The 18,782-nt window shown below is 49.1% G+C and overlaps 1 protein-coding gene across 1 annotated transcript; it reads right to left on the bottom strand.

The window, feature by feature from the left end:
* Positions 1-14,725: 14,725 nt before the first annotated feature.
* Positions 14,726-18,662, bottom strand: DNAJB13 (DnaJ heat shock protein family (Hsp40) member B13). The gene is made up of 8 exons (XM_014888738.2): positions 18,546-18,662; positions 17,966-18,069; positions 17,573-17,734; positions 17,033-17,190; positions 16,188-16,301; positions 15,446-15,559; positions 15,283-15,359; positions 14,726-14,943 (listed from the first exon to the last, which is right to left on the bottom strand). Exons 1-8 carry the CDS (start codon positions 18,611-18,613, stop codon positions 14,790-14,792), a joined length of 951 nt encoding a protein of 316 aa, XP_014744224.2. The 5' UTR covers positions 18,614-18,662; the 3' UTR covers positions 14,726-14,789.
* Positions 18,663-18,782: the final 120 nt, after the last annotated feature.

The following is an 18,782-nucleotide window of genomic DNA, read 5'->3' as shown; positions in this document are numbered from 1 at the left end:
TATTTTTCCACCTGTTAATTGACTTCCATCCCATCACTCACACCGTGATGTTCCAGCATCATCACAGCAGCCTTCTCTGAATATTAAATGCAATTCATGAAAGCAGCCCTGTCTCTTGATCATGCACTTAATCACAGTTAATAATACCTAAATATAATGGAGCAGGCACTGCACTAGGGCAAAAAAACAAATTATTCCTGTGCTCTCCCACTCCACTTGGAGCAGGCTGATGGCTCTCCTGGGGAGCCTGGCTCACAGGCAGTCTGGATCTGCTGCAGCATGCAAGGAAAATTCATGTGGAAACAGACTGGCTGTGCCTCTTTTGCTTTGTCCTGTCTCCAGCCCCAGGGAACCAGAATAGCTCCCAGACTGAGTATGGAGTGGGGGAGAAGGGCTCAAGGGTCTGGAGATACCCTCTTAACCAGCAGCATTACTCCAGCCTCTAGGACAGCTCAGTAATGCCTTGGTACTCAGGAAATTCTCCTTTTCCATGAGAAGGAGGAGCTCCCTGTCTCCCATCTCTGACCTGACTCAGGGAGCTCCCAGGAGCAAGAACACTGTGCTGTCCACTCAGGGACACCCCCAGGGACAGTGGGCAACTCCCCAAAAACTTTTTTCCTTCAAGTCCCTCCTTGCAAACCAGGCATGAGGTTTATTTGTGCCCAAAGGTGGTTTCAATTCAGTGGAACTTGCAAGGCCCTCAGCCAGCAGAGCTGGAGTTGCTGAGAGACCCCCTTAAAAACTCATCAGCCCAGAGATCAAATGTATTTCTGCCTCTTCATAAAGTGCTGATAAATCATGTGACAAACATGAAAGAAATCCAGGACACTGAAGGTTTTTCCACACTACTCATGGCATGATCATTACAGAAGCATAAGTAGAGCAAAGCCTCATACCACATAGTCATTGGCTTTCTTTTTTTGCACTAGATGAGCCACAGATGTCCTTTACAGAATAAGTTATAAAATACATATAAACATTTGTCACTGTGTGGGTTTTTTTCAATGTCTCACTCCTGTCTTTCAGTGGGACTTTGATTGGACTCCTTAGGAAAAGCAATGAGAAAACCTTAATTAAAATTTTGCTGCTCCCTGGACATCTGTTGTAGAGTGTTACATAAAATATTACACGTGGTTATAAATACACATTCATCTTTTATTTTAAACCCATTAGTAATTGGGTTTTATGGGGCCACGGGGATTTATTAGGCACAGGATTGCAGCACTGAAGGCACACGGGCATGCACAGGGATGGGGGCATGGATGTGTGCAGGGATGGGATCCTGGGATGTGCACAAAGCCTTGGGAAAGCTTTTTTGCCAACACCCACGTGAGCAGTGTGTGCTTTGCTCCTGGGCTTCCAGTCACACTCACCACTGCTCTGCCACTGCAAAGATGACTCCAGTGTCCTGTGAACGAAGGGTATTTGGGGACAGTAATAGCCCACAGCAGTTTTGGTCTTTTCTGGAGCTCTATAAATGGCTGTGTGCTCCAAGGCATGGATTCCATGGAGAGCAGCTCCTCGGGATGTGTTTGTTACCTCAGCCAGTCAAAACCAGCCATGGAGAGCTTTGCAGTCAGTGCTGCCACACTTAGAAACAGTGCAAAGAATGCTGTGAAGGCTCATCATTCCTTTATTCACCTGTTCTGGATGATCCAACAGACGGGATTATGTATTTTCCAGGCAATTTTGAGAGAAGTTGCAGTGAGTTTAAAGACACAAAATAAAAACTTGCCTAACAACGTGGTTACCAACACAGCTCACAAGCATTTCTAGGCTAAGTCTCAGACTTTGTGAAGCTTCTCCATGATCTCTGCACGTCATGTGACAAATGCATTGCTAATTAAGAGCAGCTCATTCTTGCCGAGGGTTTCATTGGTTATCACCTCAGAATGCAGCAGCAGCTGCCTCGGGAATGCTGCTCCCTCTCCAGGTCCTGCTCTGGAGTGTCAGGACAGCTCCTCTTGCCACAATCCTGAGCACTCCAGCCCCAGAGTTGAGGGTGATGAATAGAGCAGAACAGAGCAGGCAGAAAAGAAATCTCACTTTTTCTTCCAATGTCACATCAGAGTACACAGGACAAGGGGAGAAAGTCAGCTGCTGCATGGATTTGTCAGATTGGCTGCTTGTTCGATTTGGGACTTTCCCTGAACTCCCATTCCTTTTTATTTTCATACTTTTTCCCTTCTGCACCATCTTCAGAGTTGTCTGTCACTTTGGCCTCTCCCAGCCTGTGCAGATGAGCTTTCCAGCTCCACATGGAAACAGCCTGATGTTCACTCACTGGATAAGGAACATTTTGTCTGAAACAAGCAGCTTCAGTGAGCTCATTACCCACTCCAGTGCACAGGACACAGGCAAGGACCCGGGTCAAGCTCCCAGCAGTTCCCTGGAGCTGGTGTCCCTGAGGGCTTGTGCCCTCCCCACAAATGCACTCAAGGAAATTCAGGCTGGTTTGTAAAGTTTCCCAGCCATGCAAGAGGGATTTACAAAAATTCCTTACAGTTAAATCATGGAATCCCAGAATGGTTTGGGTTGGGAGGGACCTTAAAGTTCATCTCATCTCACCCCCTGCCATGGGCAGGGACACCTCCAGGCTGCTCCAAGCCCTGTCCAGCCTGGCCTTGGACACTTCCAGGGATCCAGGGGCAGCCACAGCTTCTCTGGGCACCCTGTGCCAGGGCCTCCCCATCCTCCCAGGGAGGAATTCCTTCCTAGTGTCCAGTCTAAACCTACTCTTTCAGTTTGAAGCCATTCCCCCTTGTCCTGCCCCTCCTTCCCAGCCTTAATGTCTTACCTGGGTTTTGCAGCTGCTCAACATGATATCTCTACTCGACAGAATTCCAAAGCTCCAACTGGTTAATGTGGCTTTTAGGAGGACGTGGTGCTCAGAGCTGACCTCAGGGCACCCCTGATTACCTCACAACCAGTGTGGAAAATCCATCCCAGTAACCCCCTCCCCTGTCTTGGGAAACAGGAGTCTGGACATGACATCACTCACAAGGGAGTTATTACAGTTTGCATCACTCCATGAAAAAGGATTAAAATGTGAGTGAGCCTCTCCTTTTCCAGCCAGGGAAATTCCTCCTGGAGGTAGAGAAACTTTGCTGCACACAGCTGGGGGGTGGCACAGCCCTGTCCCTCCTGACAGACCAACCCAAACCTGCTGAGCTACCCCGGGATCTCCTGAGCTCCCGGTACAGCTGTGGGTCTCCCTGTCCTTCTCCAAGGCTTCCCAGAGTCCCAAAGCTGCTGTGGCACCGAGAGGCAGTGCACACATCCCACACATCAGGGATCCTGCTTGCTCCCTGTGTGCTTGCCCAGCGTCTGAGCTCCCACTGTGCTTCCCAAACCACAGCTGCCTCCCTGGCATGCCTGGGCTGACCTACCCTTGGCGTTTTCCTCTCCAGCTTCCCTTCTTTCCTTGTTACAAGCAGTGAGGCTGAGGAGGAGCCCTCATTCCCCTCCCTCCTGCTGCCAGGAACCACTTTAGACCATCTGGTGGGTGATTTAAACACCTGCACTCAAACCTTTGGGAGGATGGCGTGCCATGTGCCCAACTGGGATCACTGGAGCTGCTGCCACTGTCACCTGGACCTTTTTTGGTACCAGCAGGCTCGGGTTTGGAGATGGTTAGCCACACTCCTGAGGCTGCTGCTACCAAAACCCAGCCAGGGCACTGCAGGGATGTGACTTCCCACTGCCCTAAAGCAGAGGGAAGCAGCACTGGCCAACAGGAATTGTCACAGAGGAAATCCTGTCAGTGAGAGGTGGAGAGGATTTTTCCCCTGGGGGAGAACATGCCTTGTTTCATGCAGAAGTGGTCTTGGCAAGCCTGACCTACATTTTGGATGGCTCTGGTGCAGTAGACTGGAAATTCAGTGTCAGCTCCAGATTAAAAAAAAAAAAAAAAAGAAAAAAAAAAGATGGGGCAGGCTTTTGTTGGATTACAGAAACGATTAGCATGAAACATGATTCTGTGTCTTATTTAATTGCATTAATTGAATGTTCCCCCCTCATGTTTTGTATTCAACATGCTGCTGGATATTGCATGGAACACAGCCACACAGAGTTGAATGTTTAGCCTAGCAGGGAGGGAAAGGTTGAGATTTATTTTCACTCTGAGAACATAAGAATATATCTGGAATGAACCCATACATTGGATGCTCCCACTAAAACTAGAAGGAGCTAAAGAGTGAAAAGTGCCAATATTTGCATTTTCATTGTTGGGTTCCAAAGTTAAAAGATTAAAGCAAATTGCTCCTTCTTTGGACACACCAGCTCGTCTCTGTGCTGCTGTGGTCTGCAACGCCCCAGGCTTCGAATAAAGGGAGAGGGATGGACACAGACATCAAGGAGCATCTTGGAAGAGAAAAAAATCAGGAGAGCTTCAAGTGCTGGGCAGCCTGAAGTCTGTGATCTCAAGAGGCTGTTCTCAAGGGAGGTTGTCTCTTTTGAAAACCAGTGATGTTTTCTGCTCCCTCCTCCCCCCAGTTCTTGCCAGAGAAAAGCGGTGCTGAGTGGAGCTGGGGACTACTGCTCCAACACAAAGATGTCAAAAGGACGGGATGCTGACATCCTGAAGGGAAAAACAAAACCCCTGGGACGTTTCCTCCTCACCATTGAAAAGGTATTTGGGGCTCAGAGAGCCTCTTGTCTGTCTCTTTGTCTGCAGCTGAAGAGGAGCCCTGAGCTCCTTTGCTGGGGAAAGCAGTAATTGCTTTTCCAGCTGGCTTGCCCAGCAGCATCCCCTGCTCTCCCCGGCATCCCATGAACCACGAGACTTTGTGGAGCCCTTCATGGCTCCTTTGTTTGCTCACCCTGGGCACAAAGTCGCCCAGAGAAGGGCCAGGACATCGACACAGCCCTGGCAGGTCTCTGACAGAAACTCTGCAAGAATTCCACGTGCCCTTGCTGTCATTCCCCTCTAGACGCTTCTGTGGATGCTCAAACACTTGGCTAAAATTTCTGGACAGAGCTCTCCCAGCACTGCAATCCTTAGGGAGAGGGCACGGATTTGGGGAGAAAACACAGCATTAGATTTGAGGAAGAGCTTGAATGTTGAAATGAATGATGAAACAGAGGGACAGGAGGAAGGAGAGGTGTGGTAGGGCAGAAGGGGAGGACGGTTCTCACCAGGGGCTGCTGGGCCTGCCAGGCAGGACACACACACAGAGAAATTTCCCCATTTTCACTCCATAAAAAAAAGTTCTGCCACAGGGGCTGTTGGGGATTGTCTCCAAAGAGAAATGGAATCTTTTCCTTATGGTGAACCACAAGAGAATGTTGCTACATCCTGCTTCTTGTGGCTTATAAATAGGAGAAGGGAAGGAATGACTGGTTAACTGTTTGACCTCAGTTTGGGAGGAAGAAAACTCCCAAGAAACCTCAGGAACTCACCCCATTAAGCACACAGGAAAATGGCACAGATCTGGCACCTTAATTATATGCTAATGACATCCGACCAGGAAGAAAAGCTGCAGACGTCTGAAGGAAAAATACCTGGCTGAAAAGGATCGTGTGTGCTCACAGACACTTTCTGACAGCTATTCCCTCTTTCTTTTTGTCAGTTTTTGTTTTAGCATTTAAGAAACAAAACAAAGCAGCAGACTGAAGAACCAGGTGAACCTTTGACATTTGTGTTTGATTTTCAGCCCCTGAGCATGAACTGAAAACAAAACAATCCCGCTGCAGAGAGCTTTGTCAAATGCACAGACTTTCAGTGACCCTTCTGTTCATCATGTTATTTCCGATTCACTTTTAGCTAAGATTGCAAATGGTCTTCACCCATCACCTTCTGGTGAACTTGTCTGCAAAATACCTATTATTTTCCTATAAATTTATTTGTTCCATCTGGATTAAAAAAAAAAAAAAATCAGCTCATATAAATATGTAGCAAGTTTAATGAAAGTATCTCCAGATACGCAATCCAAGTATCTGTTAGGATTTTTTTTTTACTAGCTGGCTTGTTTGAATTATTATTTCCCAAGGATTTTGCATTACACCTGGATGCTTCCAGAACTCTCTATTCATAGCAGAAGCTGATGATGACAGTTTTACTAACTCATATTTACATCCATTCTCACATGGTGTATTTTTTGGGACTGAAATTGTACCAAAAAACCCCAACCAAAACGAGCTCAAAAACTACTATTGAATGGCTATTTTGCTTTTCATTAGATGAAATAGATTTATTTCTATAATTCTCAGCAAAGCCTGTGTGACAATCCCTTCAGGTTTTATTTCAGATTAGGGAAATAGTACTTGTACAATAGTGATACTTGTACAAGAAACTGAGGTTTGTTTTCCCTTCAGGGCATAAATTGGGTTAAATAGATTTCATTTCTTAATTGGATTTTAAAAGTTCTAAATTATCAATTATACTAAAAATATCAACCTCGTGTGTGTCACTGGGAGTAGCAGTCATGGGAAACATCAGCAGGATTTTGAAAATACACAGAAAGGAGTTGGCTTTGTTTACTTTGATGTCACCAACCCAATGGGCAGAGGCAAAACCTCATCGAAGTCAGCATTAGCTTCACTTGGAGATGGAGTAGCCAAAATCTTCTGTTACTGGGGTTCACCTGAGCAGGTTGGTTTGAGGATGAAACGGGACTGGGTCCCTCTTTGATTCCTCTCGGGGCCCTCAGCATTTGTCTGGCAGAAAAAGGTTCCCCTTTTGTACCTTCTCATGTTGGAGTCATGGAACCAGCCTGGGATGGTTTTGGGAGAGGATTTGCTGAGCAAAAGGCTGTTCTCAGAGGGGCCACACATCCACAGGCTTGATGAGACAGAGAGAGCAACCTGCTTTTGGGGCAGCTGGGGTCCCTGGGAGTGGGAATGAACAACAGGAGCTCCTATTCCATGGAGAAAAGAGGTCAGGGAAGCTCTCCTCAAGTCGCTGCTGAGCCCTTCAGCTCACACAGCAGCTCTGAACACTCCACTCCCCACTCACCTCTGCTCCATGGAGCTGCTAAGTCTTTCCAGATGAAGGGTGTTTATTTAGCTTATTGATTAAACCAGCTGCTGCCACTGACAGGAACCTCAGGTTTTCCACAGAGACAGATAGGACACATGAGAACTGGCTGTGGTTCCCCTGTGCCCCCCTTTCCAGAGGGAAAAACTGCTCTTTGTGACCAGGCTTGTGTCACACTAGGCTCTGCAGTTCCAGGACCCTGAGCCTGGAGAGGAAATGAAAGCAAGTTCTGCTTGAGGAAAACCCCTGGAACTTGGGTGGCTGTTGCTTTTTATATTTTTTAGCATGAAATAATTAATTTCCTTTAGTATGAGACCTGAGATGGCATCAGTGAATACAGCCATTAAATCAGCTCGACTTATTAAAGTCTTTAATTACCTTTGCCACATTGATGTGATGTGATGCACTAAACAAAAGGCTTTGGGCTTGAACAGAACATGGGCCAGAAACCCAAACACATAGTGTAAAAACTGCAGGATTTCTCATGGAGCAAAGCTCCTGATCCCACTCCCTTTGCTGATGCTGCAGCAGCTCCAGCTGCTCCTTATCCCACATCACACCCGCAGCAGATGAAATCTGTCATGTGCTGCAGCTCCTCTGTGGCTCCACGGGTCCAGAATGTATAACAATGTCATTCTGCCCACTTTCCCCTCAGTAGGACACTGTATAATTTCCTCACTGCACTGCTGAGTTTCACAAAGCCCTCGGTTACCTCAGAGACTCCTGAAACCTGGCTGAAATTCCCATCAAAAGTTCCTGCAGGGAGAAACAAATCAACAGGCAGACAGGCGAGCCCATCTCCATGAGGAAAGCCAAATAAATCCCACTTTTATGTGCAGGACTGGCACAGTGCACATGAAACATATCCAAAGGCCAGACAGGAGGAGACCCAAAGCTGTGTGACAGGGCAGGGCCACCACTCTCCTGCAAAAACACTTCCAGAGGGAGGCCCTGGGGCTGCTGCAGACAAAAGTTGAGCAGCCTGGAAGGAAATTGCCTCCTTGCTCCTTCCTGACAGGGAGTTAACCTCGGGGAGCACCCAGCTGGAAGCTGTACACTCGGAACATGCTCTGTTCTGCTAAGAAAACATGCAAGGGAGGACATCTTCCCTGCAGCTTGGAGCAGCTCCAGCAGCTTGATGAGACATGACGGCTGTGATGTACAGAGCATCCCAGAGGAAAAGCCAGCTCATGCTGCTCTCCCTGCTGACTGACACGTGGCACCGAGTGCTGAGCATCTCCTCGGGCTCCTGGGTGCTCCCAAGACTTCCTAGCACACCAAGCACAGAGACTTTTTACAAAGCAATTGCTTTTCTGTGTGATGCCAGTTTATCTGTAATGCATCGGATTCTCTGAGTGCCCACATTTCTTTTTGCCCAGGAAGGAAGGAAGGAAGAGAGTTAGGGCTGTGCTAGAAACCAGAGTGCATGAAATGATTGAATTAGGGAGCAGTTTCAAAGTTCACTTCAGCAGAAGGCTCACAGTGTTTGATCCTTGCTCCTCTGCCACCACTGGCAATATCCCCACTAAAATTGGTGACAGCAGGAGCAGAGCTTCAGAGCTGATGCCTCAAAAACCTCCGACCTAAGTTACCGTGAGAAAACAGGGAAAACAAGCCTATGGAAAGGGAGACTTAACCCAGGTTAAACTGAGCAAAAGACACAGCAAAGCAGAGAGGAGTAAGTGAAGGCACTGCACTGTTCGATGTTGATGAAAATTGGGTAAATTTAGTCAAGTTTCACACAGGATATTTGACAGTTTTGGCACTCTGTCTCCTGTCCTTCTGCGTGCTTTGATCAGCACCAATGTGACCTCTGGTAAAGCAGCCTCAGGATGTCCCAGTCAGGCTCAGGGATCCATTCTCAAGAATTTCAGTTCTCCCTGCAGATACAGCAGCCAGCTGTGGGCTCCCAAACGATGTGAGAGTGTTCACTGACAGCCCTTCCATGGCATTGTCTGTCCTCAAAGATAACATCCATTTCTTCCAAGCAGAGCATGAAAATAAAACAGAGCAGTCTTCAAGGAGAAAGATGTGATCATCCCCTCCAAAACTGTCATATGTCACCAGGACAGACAGATAACTCTCCTCAGAGGAAAAGGCACCAATTTCAGAGTCACTGTAGCTCCTGAGGCAAATGTCCTGGAGTATACTCGAGAAACAAAAGAGGACACAGAAACTAGGAAGTGACTTTTGGATTAGCATTTTGGTTTTAAATAAAACTTCACCAGCAGATTCAGTATCTCCTGCCCTATGTGTAGCAGCCACGTCCTTATCTGGCTTTCCAAGATGTAAAATAAACCTCAGCAAAACAGGGAAACAGTGTGGTTTTCCTGGCATTTAAACTATTTGGGGTTTCTGTTTTCTGAGCTATCTGGATTAGATAACAACCCTATCTCAGCCATTTCATTGCTGCTCTCCCTGCTGTGGACAGCTCTGCTCTGTGTCCTGGCAGGGTGATGCGTTTCTGTGTGTCCTAACCACATTTACACATACCGTGTTGTTTAATAAACTTTTTAAATTGCATTTCCTCCTGCCAGTGCTGAAATGGATCTGCCTTATCTGAATGACAGGCCCACACAGCCTTGAATTATCTGGCGCCTTGTGGACCTGTTTCTTGCTGATTCAAAGGCTTTTCCTCTCAGCTTGGTGGCACTTTTTGAGAATTCTGTTAAGGAAAAGTGCCTTGAAGGGAATGGGGTCCCCAACATATTTTGGTGGGTTATTTCTAAATAAAACCTTTGGGGCTCACAGGCACTGCAGTCAAAACTCCAGAGTAGCAAAGGGTTTGCCAGAAGCTGGGTTTGTACCCCAGCAAGGGGTTTAAGGAGTAGACAGCCTGGAATTTCACAGCAGCCTGTGAAGGGGGACTGGCACAGCTAAGCCAAGCCCTCTGCATCCCTGGAGCTGGCTGGGAGATGCTCTAAGAAAAGGCTTCAGAAAGCAGCAGCCAGGAAGGGTTTGTCTGTTTGCAAATTGCCTCCAAGCCTTGTTAATCTCTGTTCAAACACGGACCTTTGTAAGATGAGCTCTCCTTTCTCACCAGCCTCCCTGGTCTGGTGTAAAGCGGAGCTCTGCTTAGGCGGGGTTTAAAGAGCAGCCAGCAAAACGCAGCGGGACTTTCAAAGGAACACCCTAAACCAAGAATTCCCTTCTGGATGTGCGCTGCTCCCAGCTCGAGAAAGCGGTGATTTGAAAGAGAGTGGCCGCAAACAATCGAGACGTGAACAATGCAGAGCCTGCTGTTCCTCACGCAGGGATCTCTGCGGGAAGTCACTGAGTCCCAGGTGTTTTTAAATAGCTCTTCTGTGGGTAGATATTTTGATTCTCTCAGGGGCTGGCTGAGATTCAGCAGCAGCGTTCATTAGCTGTCGGTGAAGGCTGTGCAGTTCGCCATTCAACATTTAGGCTCCACTTCTAGAGTATCGCAGTACCGCTGAAAACTCAATTAGGGTTTATTTAGAAAAGCTTTAAATAGGCAAGTTTGTCTCTTTCCGACCTCACTGTGCACTGGTTTGAGTTTCTGTCAAATCATGAAAATTTGCTTCTCAGTATGGCTTAAATGAATGCTCGCTACATTTTATTGCTTCTATAACATGTATCAGAAACAAGAGGCAGATGTGAGTTCCCATGCGCTCCCGAGATCAGAAAAATCTGTATTTTTCAGGGTTTTGGGGTTTTCATAAAGAGCATCCCAGTAATTATAGCACATCATACCCCAGGAACCTCGGGGAAGGAACAGATCAGAGTCCTGCCAGCTCCTTTGCGGCTCCATCTGAAATTTCGAGTCCAAACAGATTTTATTCCACAAACTTCCTGCTTCCAAGTGGCAAAGCGGAGCTGTGGCAGCGTCCAGCCAGCCTGGAAATTCACCCCGAGGAGCAAAGAGGGGGAGAAAGGAAAGCAAAAAAACCTCAGCATTACGTGGTGAACCCTCAAGGTCCTGAGCGAGCAGAGCGAGCTGGAAAATCCTCATTGGCACTTGTGAGCAGCAGGAAAATAAATCCCTTGTGGAGAAGTGCCCTCTCCCGGCCTCCCCGACAGGGACACAGGTGCAAAAAATCTGCACAGAAAATTATTTTGGGAGGTTTCAAGTGACGCAGTTCAACCAACAGAGCAGACCCAGGTGATGGTGCTTAGGAACATGATGGCATTTTGGCACTCTGGCCAACTAAATGGCGAGTTAGAAAAGAAAAATGCATTTCTGGGTTTTTATTCCTCATCTAAACTTTCTATTTGCCACAGAGAAAATTGGGAAGTTTTTAGAGTGGTAAAACAATTCATGACACTGACTAAACATTGCAAAGTCTGTCCTCCCTTTAGGAGGAACAAAGTGTTCATTCCCCGTGAAAAATTATCAGTTCTTGCAGATCATAAGGACATTGAGCAAAATAAAAATCTTCAGCACTTAGCTCCTTTTGCTATTTCCATCCTGTTTTCTTTTTCACTGAGATTTTTGCTTGCTTTTCAGCAACTTTCTCTTTTTAATGATGGAATATATTTTTTTTGTGAAGTGTAAGAGACAAGGAACATTTTGGAGGAAAAATTTGAGGTAGTCCATAGGGAATAAAATGAACAGTTTGGGCCTAAAACTTGAGTTAATCTGTAGTGGAGACAATGGAGATTTTGAGGTAAAAATGATGCAATTAGAAGTCAACAGGTAGTGAAAATTGTTAGGGTAAAATCTAAGGTAATCTCCATGGTAGAGAACAAATATTTTGAGGTAAACTGAGGTGATCAGTAGTAGAGAGATGGGGAAAATTCGAGGGTAAAACTTGAATAGTTCTATAAAGCTACAATTAATATTTTGGAGTGGAAAATCTTATATAATCCAGAGGGGAGAAAATTAATATTTTGGGGATAAGATAGTTAATTATGGGGTCTCTTTGCCATAAAATGTATGTCAAGGAAAGTGATTTGAGCTAGGAGTGAACGGGGAGCCCTCGGGGTTTGCCTGCTTATGGTTTTGGGGTGCTCTCTGATATTTTGGAAGAGGTTCTGTGGCACAGCTGCAATGACAAGCAACACACAGGGCGGTGTTGTCTACTTGTTTTTAACCTTTCCCATCAGCTGTAAAAGCTTCTTGCCTTGGGATTAATTTCTCCTCCCAGCACGAGCAGGAGCAAACCCTTGTATGGATTTGCCCCACAGGAGAGAGAGGTCGTGGGAATTTTGAAGCAATTTCTTACTGAACAGACTGGCAGAGCAGAAACCCAAGGTGCTTTTAGGCATTCTCTAAATGAAGTTTTTTCACTACGAGCTGGCTCTCACTGCCCTCTCCTGGCTGGATTATCCACGTTCAGCCCACTCCAGTGTCTCGTATTCCTCAGGCTCTTGCATGAAATTCCCAGTTAAAATGTTCTGGCCAGCATATTTTAATTCCAGTCAGCCTGGAATACTCGCTTAACTTTCCTTTCTTAGCTCTAATCATTTGCACGAATGCAGAGGAGCTACTTGGCCTGAACAGCTGCCAGTGGAGGACCAGTCAGGCTGGAAAATCTCCCTGAGGTCTCTGTTGGAGAGGGAGAGAAAAGTCCCTCCTGGCTGGGGTGTCCTTGGTGGGCAGAGAACTCTGATATTGGCAATATCTGATATTGGCAATATCTTATATTGAGAATAATGTGGCTTTGTGCTCAGATACCCCAGGAGGAAGGGGAGCTTTGGCCTCACCTGCACAGCTCAGGTGTATGTAACAGAATTGGGGTGGCCTGACAAGACATGAACAGATTTCTGGGTTGTGGAATGCCTTGAAACCTTTCTCTGTCAGGTTTTAATGAGTTTTTCTTCAGGATTTCCCGTGGTCCAGCATCCCTGGTGTCCCTTATTTTATCCAAAGTCCAATAGTAAAGGATTGAATAACTGACAAGTAGGGTCTGGGATGAAAATGGTAGCAGGGAAGGGGAGTATTTATAAACTATATCAATATTTCACCCAAAGTGGGAGTGGAGCAGTAATGGCAGGTTTGGTTATTCACAGAAGACCTTCTGTTATTTCTTGTGCAGTCTTTTAATTCTGCTGTAGGATTTACAGTCCAGTATCTTTCTAACAAAACCCATTAGAGTTTAGATTTGGGATTAGCATTTGGGTCAGTTCAGTGCAAAATCTTGCCAAGGCTGGAGGACTGGGGTGGTGACTGCTCTCAGCAAAGGTTGCTTATTAATACTGTGTCACATTTCCCTCGGTGCTGGGCAGAAAATGCGAGGGTTTGGAGCAGGAATTCTGCAAACAAGGCCTGTGTGATAGTTGATTTATTTTATTTTTCAGTGAGCCAGGGCTGGCACAAGGACACGTGTGGGTACTGGTATGGCACAGGAGCTGTTGCCCTTTGGAGCCATTTTCCAGGTGTGATTATAGAACATTTTGGAGGCTGCTTCTGGAACTCCATTGGTAGCTGGATCTCGCTCCAAGTGCAGCAGTTCAGGTGAGGCTTATGACCTCTCCGGGTTTGTGCTCACTTTGGTACCGACTGGGCCTGGAGCGGGTTTTCCAGAGAACTGGACATCACTGCGGACTTACTGGTGCTGAGTGCAGTTTTTGCTAAGCTGAGATGAACTTTTCAAGAAGCGGGAGTGGATTTGGGCCAGCAGTGGCACAGAAGGCGGGTCACGGCCGGCACCGGAGCCGGCACCGGCACCGGGCACAGGCGGTGCCGCCCTCCTGTGGCCAGAGGCCGGTACTGCAGCCCCGGCCGTGCCGGGATCCGCGCCGAGCAGAGAAAGCGCCCGAAACCTCCCCAGCCCCACGGACAGCCCATGTGTGGCAAGGCTAGGGGACACGGGGCTCCTCCTTCCTCTCTGCTGGGATTAACGCCCTGGGAAGTTAGGTTTTTAACAGTCTGGGCCTACCTGTGGCTGCTAGAAAAGTGTGGAGGTGAAGTGGTGAATTCCACAGGTCCTTTGGGATGATGGAGCTGTGGTGTTTGGAGATCTGAGCCCTCAGCCGGGATCAGGACAATCACAGGCTTATATCCCATAGAGCTGGCAATTTAAAACCCTCATCCCCACAGCCCCACTGATGTCCCTGTGGGAGACTTGAGGGAATTCCCTGGAATTCAGCTGATTTCACCCACCCTGAGCTCAGACTCCAGCTGATACTCTAAAGCAGAAGAAGGTGGTGGTTGGATGTGCTCCTGCCTCGTGGTGATGCAGCCCCTGTGCCCAGGTGCCTTTATCCCTCACCCACGATGGCCTCACTGGTCTCTCCAAAGGGCGAGTGAGGGATGCCCCACTGAGCACCCACAACATCACTGTGCTGACTAAACCCCAAATATTCCAACCCACTTTGGCTTTGGGATGGGGATATCCCTGGCATGTTCCCTTCAGCACAGATTCCCGTCATTCCTTACTGGCATTTGCAATAAACTACCCCTATGGGGTCTGATTGCAGTGGGGTCAGGGCTTCCTCCCCTTTTTAGGGCATTGTCCCAGCCCTGAAGTGCTATTGGAAAAGGCAACACAAGTGTTATCTGAACTCTCTCTGTGCTGTCAGGGCTCAGTTTCAGCAAGGACAGATTGTGGGATTAGGAAAATAAAGCACTGAGGCTGGTGGGTGGGGTCTTGGCCATGGGTGCCTCGCTCCGTGCCCACCAAATCCTCCCTCGGTCTCCTCATGGCTGCAGAGCTGCTGCTGCAGGGTGAGAGCTGGAGAGCAGAGACCACAACGCCAGCAGGACCCGGGCCAGGCCTTGGGGCTGCTGTTTTAGGGTGATCCTGTGTCTTAGGGTACCCAGCACTTGGAAGAACTTCTGCCCAGTCCAGGCTCCAAAGCTTTATTTGGGGGGGATAAGGGAGGGGGGAGAGGGGGAAGGTGAGTGTCCCTAGGGATGGAGGATGCTTCTCAAGAGTGTTTTCACCTCAGGGCTGAGCCTCTTGGGGAAGAGGATGTCAAAGTAGATGTAGAGGTCCCCCTTGCGCTGGGGGTCCTGGGCCAGTGGCATTCCCTCCCCTGGCACCATCTTGTAGTACTTGGGGCTGCCAAGAAAAGGAAGGGGCTGAGAGGAGCTGTGGGATGATCCCAACACAGGAGCCACGATCTCCAGCTCCACCTGCATAGCCCCATGTGGGTTTCCCAGGTTATCTGCTCCTCTACCTTCAACCAGGGCGTGTCCTCCTCTTCCAGGCTCCAGCATCCACCCTCCTCCACCCACACCCAGCCCCCTCCTTGCCTCTGCTCCCAGACCACGAGAGTCACCCACTGGGGACATCCTCCTCCTCCTGCAGCCCCAAACCTACTGGAAAAGGCTTTGGAGCACTCCAAGTTCCTGCCAGATGCCTACTCACCTCTGGGCCCTATTTTCCCCTGGCACTTACTCCACAATGTCATTGATGGGGATGTTCAGCAGCCTCCCATCCAGTGTCCGCACATCCAGGGTGCATCCAGTCAGTGCCTGCCAGGCATGGAGTGGCACCAGGAGCTGCTGCTGCAGCCCCAGAGCCCAGAGGTGAAGCTCTGTTGCCTCACTGGGCCCTTTACCTTTGACAGGGGGATGGTGGCAACATAAAGGAGGTTGTTGTCGATTCTTTTGAACCTTGGGTGAAGCTTCTCTTGGACAACAAAGGTAATGTCAGCTGGAATGATGTTTGGGCCCTAATGGAAGGGAAAAAATATCACAGAATCATGGGATGCCAGGATGGTTTGGGATGGAAGGGAAATTAAAATTCACACACCTTCCACTAGACCAGGTTGCCCCAAGCCACGTTCAACCTGTCCTCGGAAACCTGAAAATTATTTTGTACAGGGAAAACTGACACAAATTTCTGCTCTTTTGTTGCTGTTTTCAGCTGGCTAGAGAAAAGGGAAAAGTGAAAAGTATTTTCTTCCCTTAAGAGAAAAATGAGTCTTTTATCCAAGATGCCTGCTTAGCCAAGGGCAAATCCAAAACTGTGTTTCTGCCAGGAAGAAAACTACCCCTTTCAAGCATCTTTTCTTTAACCTGCTCTAAGGGAAATCCAGGTAGGGATGGCTCCTCAGAGTGCTTCTGAGCATAGTATTGCTGAGTCTCTATGTTGGTCATGTTGCCAAGTGCCCTCAGCAATGGGAAACCAGAATTTCTTCATGGAAGAACATTTTCCATGGAGTGGGCACAGGACTGGAGCAGCTGCCTAGGGGGGACATCTCCCTCTCTGGAGATATCCCAAACCCACCTGGATGAGTTGGATGTGGTGATCTCCAGGTGTCCCTTCCAAACCTGACTCTTGTGTGGTTCTGTGCTTACCTGGTCCCCTTCCTTCTCAAAGGTAATCCTGGTGCCACGCTTCCAGCCTGGCTGCACATCAATTGTTAGGATCTTATCCTTGATGGTGCTCGTTTGGCCATCCTCATTCATCACCTGCAGTGCACAGTCAAGGGCCCAAAGAGGGAGGCTCAGGAGTGCTCAGGGTGGCTTGTACTCCACACCAAAGTGGCTGTGGGTACAAACAGGATCAGATCATAGAATCCATGGGATTATTTAAGTCAGAAAATATCCCCAAGATCAGGCAGTCCAATTGTTCCCCCAGCACTGCCAGGCCACCTCTAACCCATATCCCCAAGTGCCACAACCACACAGCTTTAAATCCCTCCAGGAGTGGGGACTCCACTATTGCTCTGGGCAGCCTATTCCAATGCCTGACCCCTCTTTCAATGCAGAAATTTTCCCTAATATCCAACCTAAACCTCCCCTGGCACAGCTTGAGGCTGTTTGCTCATGCCCTAGAGCAGGAGATACTCAGGGCTGGGCTCAGGAGACTGGGATGACAAGGACAGGGACAGAGGTCACCAACCAAGGGCACAAAAAGGAGACACAATGCAGTGTGAAAATGGAATTATGGGAGCCCAGAACACAGTGAGCTCCTTCTCTACCCCTCTCTGAGATCAGCCCTCACTTCCCCCATTGCCTCCCATGCTGAATTCCCTTTGCCAAGCTGTGGGGGAGAACACTGGTTCAGATCCTTCTGGGTCTGGTGCTAATCCCTCCCTGTGACAATCTCCTGAGACAGGGCCATCCCCAAATCCTCAATTCCCCACACTGAGGGCAGAGCTCACCCCAAAACCCACCCCCTTCACCCCCACAGCCCCTACCCTGCGGGAGATCTTGATCTTCTTGGTGCAGCCATGGAACAGGTCCTCGAGGGACACGTAGAGATCCCGCACGATGGGGGGGTCCCGCCGCAGGGCCCCCCGGCCTCGGGGCCCTCCGAAGGGCAGCAGCACCTCTGAGCCATCCTCAGCAAAGAACTCTGTGTGAGGGAGCAGAGGGACAGCCCCTCACTGAGGTCAGAGCTCCGGGGTCTTCACCTCCCATCTTCTCCCACCTGGAACCACCCCAAGTGTTTTCTTTCCACGAGTGTTTATGGCAGCCTCACCTCCCTAATCCCTCCTTTTGATGGGAATCCCAGAAAGGGTCACAGGAGCAGCTGGGGGAAGCCTGAATATGCACCTCCAGGCCTCCCCCCACCCAGGAATAGGGGAAGTCAGGATTTCTCCTCCAAGCACCAGAGGGATCTGAGAGCAGTTGGGCAGGAAAGCATTCCTGGAAAGCTTAATGTTCTGACCTGGCAGCTGCCATGGAATCATGGCAGCCACAGACAGACCCCGCCACCCCCAAATCTCCCAACCTACCTGCAAAGGGGTTGTCCCCTCCGAAGAACTCCCTGAAGACCTTTTCAGGGTTGTTGTGGAACACGTATCCGACGCTCCAAGGGTTGTCACTTGCAAACTCCAAGGGGATGCCACCTTTGAGCCCCTCTTCCCCAAATTTGTCGTAGATGCCTTTCTTCATGGCTTAGGGAACAAGGAGGTGTTGGGAACTGAGGGAGAGCCCCAGCCTAAGATCCAGGTTTTGTTTGAGTGGAGGCTGGAGAAGAGGGTTCCCAGGAACAGAGAGGATAGACATGGCAGTGTGTACCAGTTCCCAGCTGGGCTGTGGGTCCCAGAGCTGGTCCTGCCAGGGACCAGGAATTCCCATCCCCTTCCCACCCCTGCAGTCAGGGCAAGGGGACACTCCCCACTTACGGTCGCTGAGCACATCGTAGGCCTCTGCCAGCTGCCGGAACCGCTTCGGCCCCCAGGGCTCCTTGCATTTCAATGGATGGTATTTCAGGGCCAACTTCCTGTAACTAAGGATCACAGGATGGTTTGGGTTTTGAGGCATTTTAAATCCCATCTCATTCCCACCCTCTGCCATGGGCAGGGACACCTTCCACTATCCCAGGTTGGACAGAGCATGGAGCAACTTCCAGCGATCCAGGGGCAGCCACAGCTTCTCTGGGCACCCTATGCTAGGGCCTCATCACCCTCACAGGGAACAACTCTTTCCCAATATCCCATCCATCCCTCCCCTCTGGAAGTGGGAAGCCATTCCCTGTGTCCTATTCCTCCATCCCTTGACCCCAGTCCCTCTCCAGCTGTCCTGAAGTCCCTTTAGTCCCTGCAAGGAGCTCTGAGGTCTCCTCCCCAGGTGAGCAGCCTCAGTTTTCACAGTCTGGCTCCACTGAGCAGAGGGGCTCCAGCCTCAGTGTATCGCCATGGGCCCTCCAGCCCCACTGAGGGGGACAGGAGACACCCCTTTCCCCTAATGCTGGGGGTCCCTCACGCCTTCTTAATGTCGTCGGCGGTGGCCTCGCGGTCCAGCTCCAGCACAGCGTAGTAGTCCAGCCCCATAGCGTCCCGTTGCTATAGCCACACGGCTTCCGGTCCGCGTCGCGCGGGGCATCACGGGAAACGTAGTTCTCCCGCTCACTTCCGCACTCTGCCGGCCCCGCTCAACCCTCACCCTCTCTTTTTTTCCTAAAAATCGTCAAGTTTTCATGGAAAAACATGCATGAACACA

Source organism: Sturnus vulgaris, chromosome 2 (genome assembly GCF_052056855.1).
Source record: "Sturnus vulgaris isolate bStuVul1 chromosome 2, bStuVul1.hap1, whole genome shotgun sequence".
Classification (NCBI taxonomy): Eukaryota; Metazoa; Chordata; class Aves; order Passeriformes; family Sturnidae; genus Sturnus; species Sturnus vulgaris.
Note: the sequence above shows the minus strand (reverse complement) of the source record. Positions and strands in the feature narration are given on the sequence as shown.

Coding starts and splice junctions, on each gene's coding strand:
- DNAJB13 (XM_014888738.2), bottom strand. CDS start 18,613: ATGGGGCTGGACTACTACGCTGTGCTGGAGCTGGACCGCGAGGCCACC. Junction 17,191..17,572: donor AGGGGACAACCCCTTTGCAG/GTAGGTTGGGAG, acceptor TCCCTCACACAG/AGTTCTTTGCTGAGGATGGC. Junction 14,944..15,282: donor CCCATCAATGACATTGTGGA/GTAAGTGCCAGG, acceptor TTTTCTTGGCAG/CCCCAAGTACTACAAGATGG.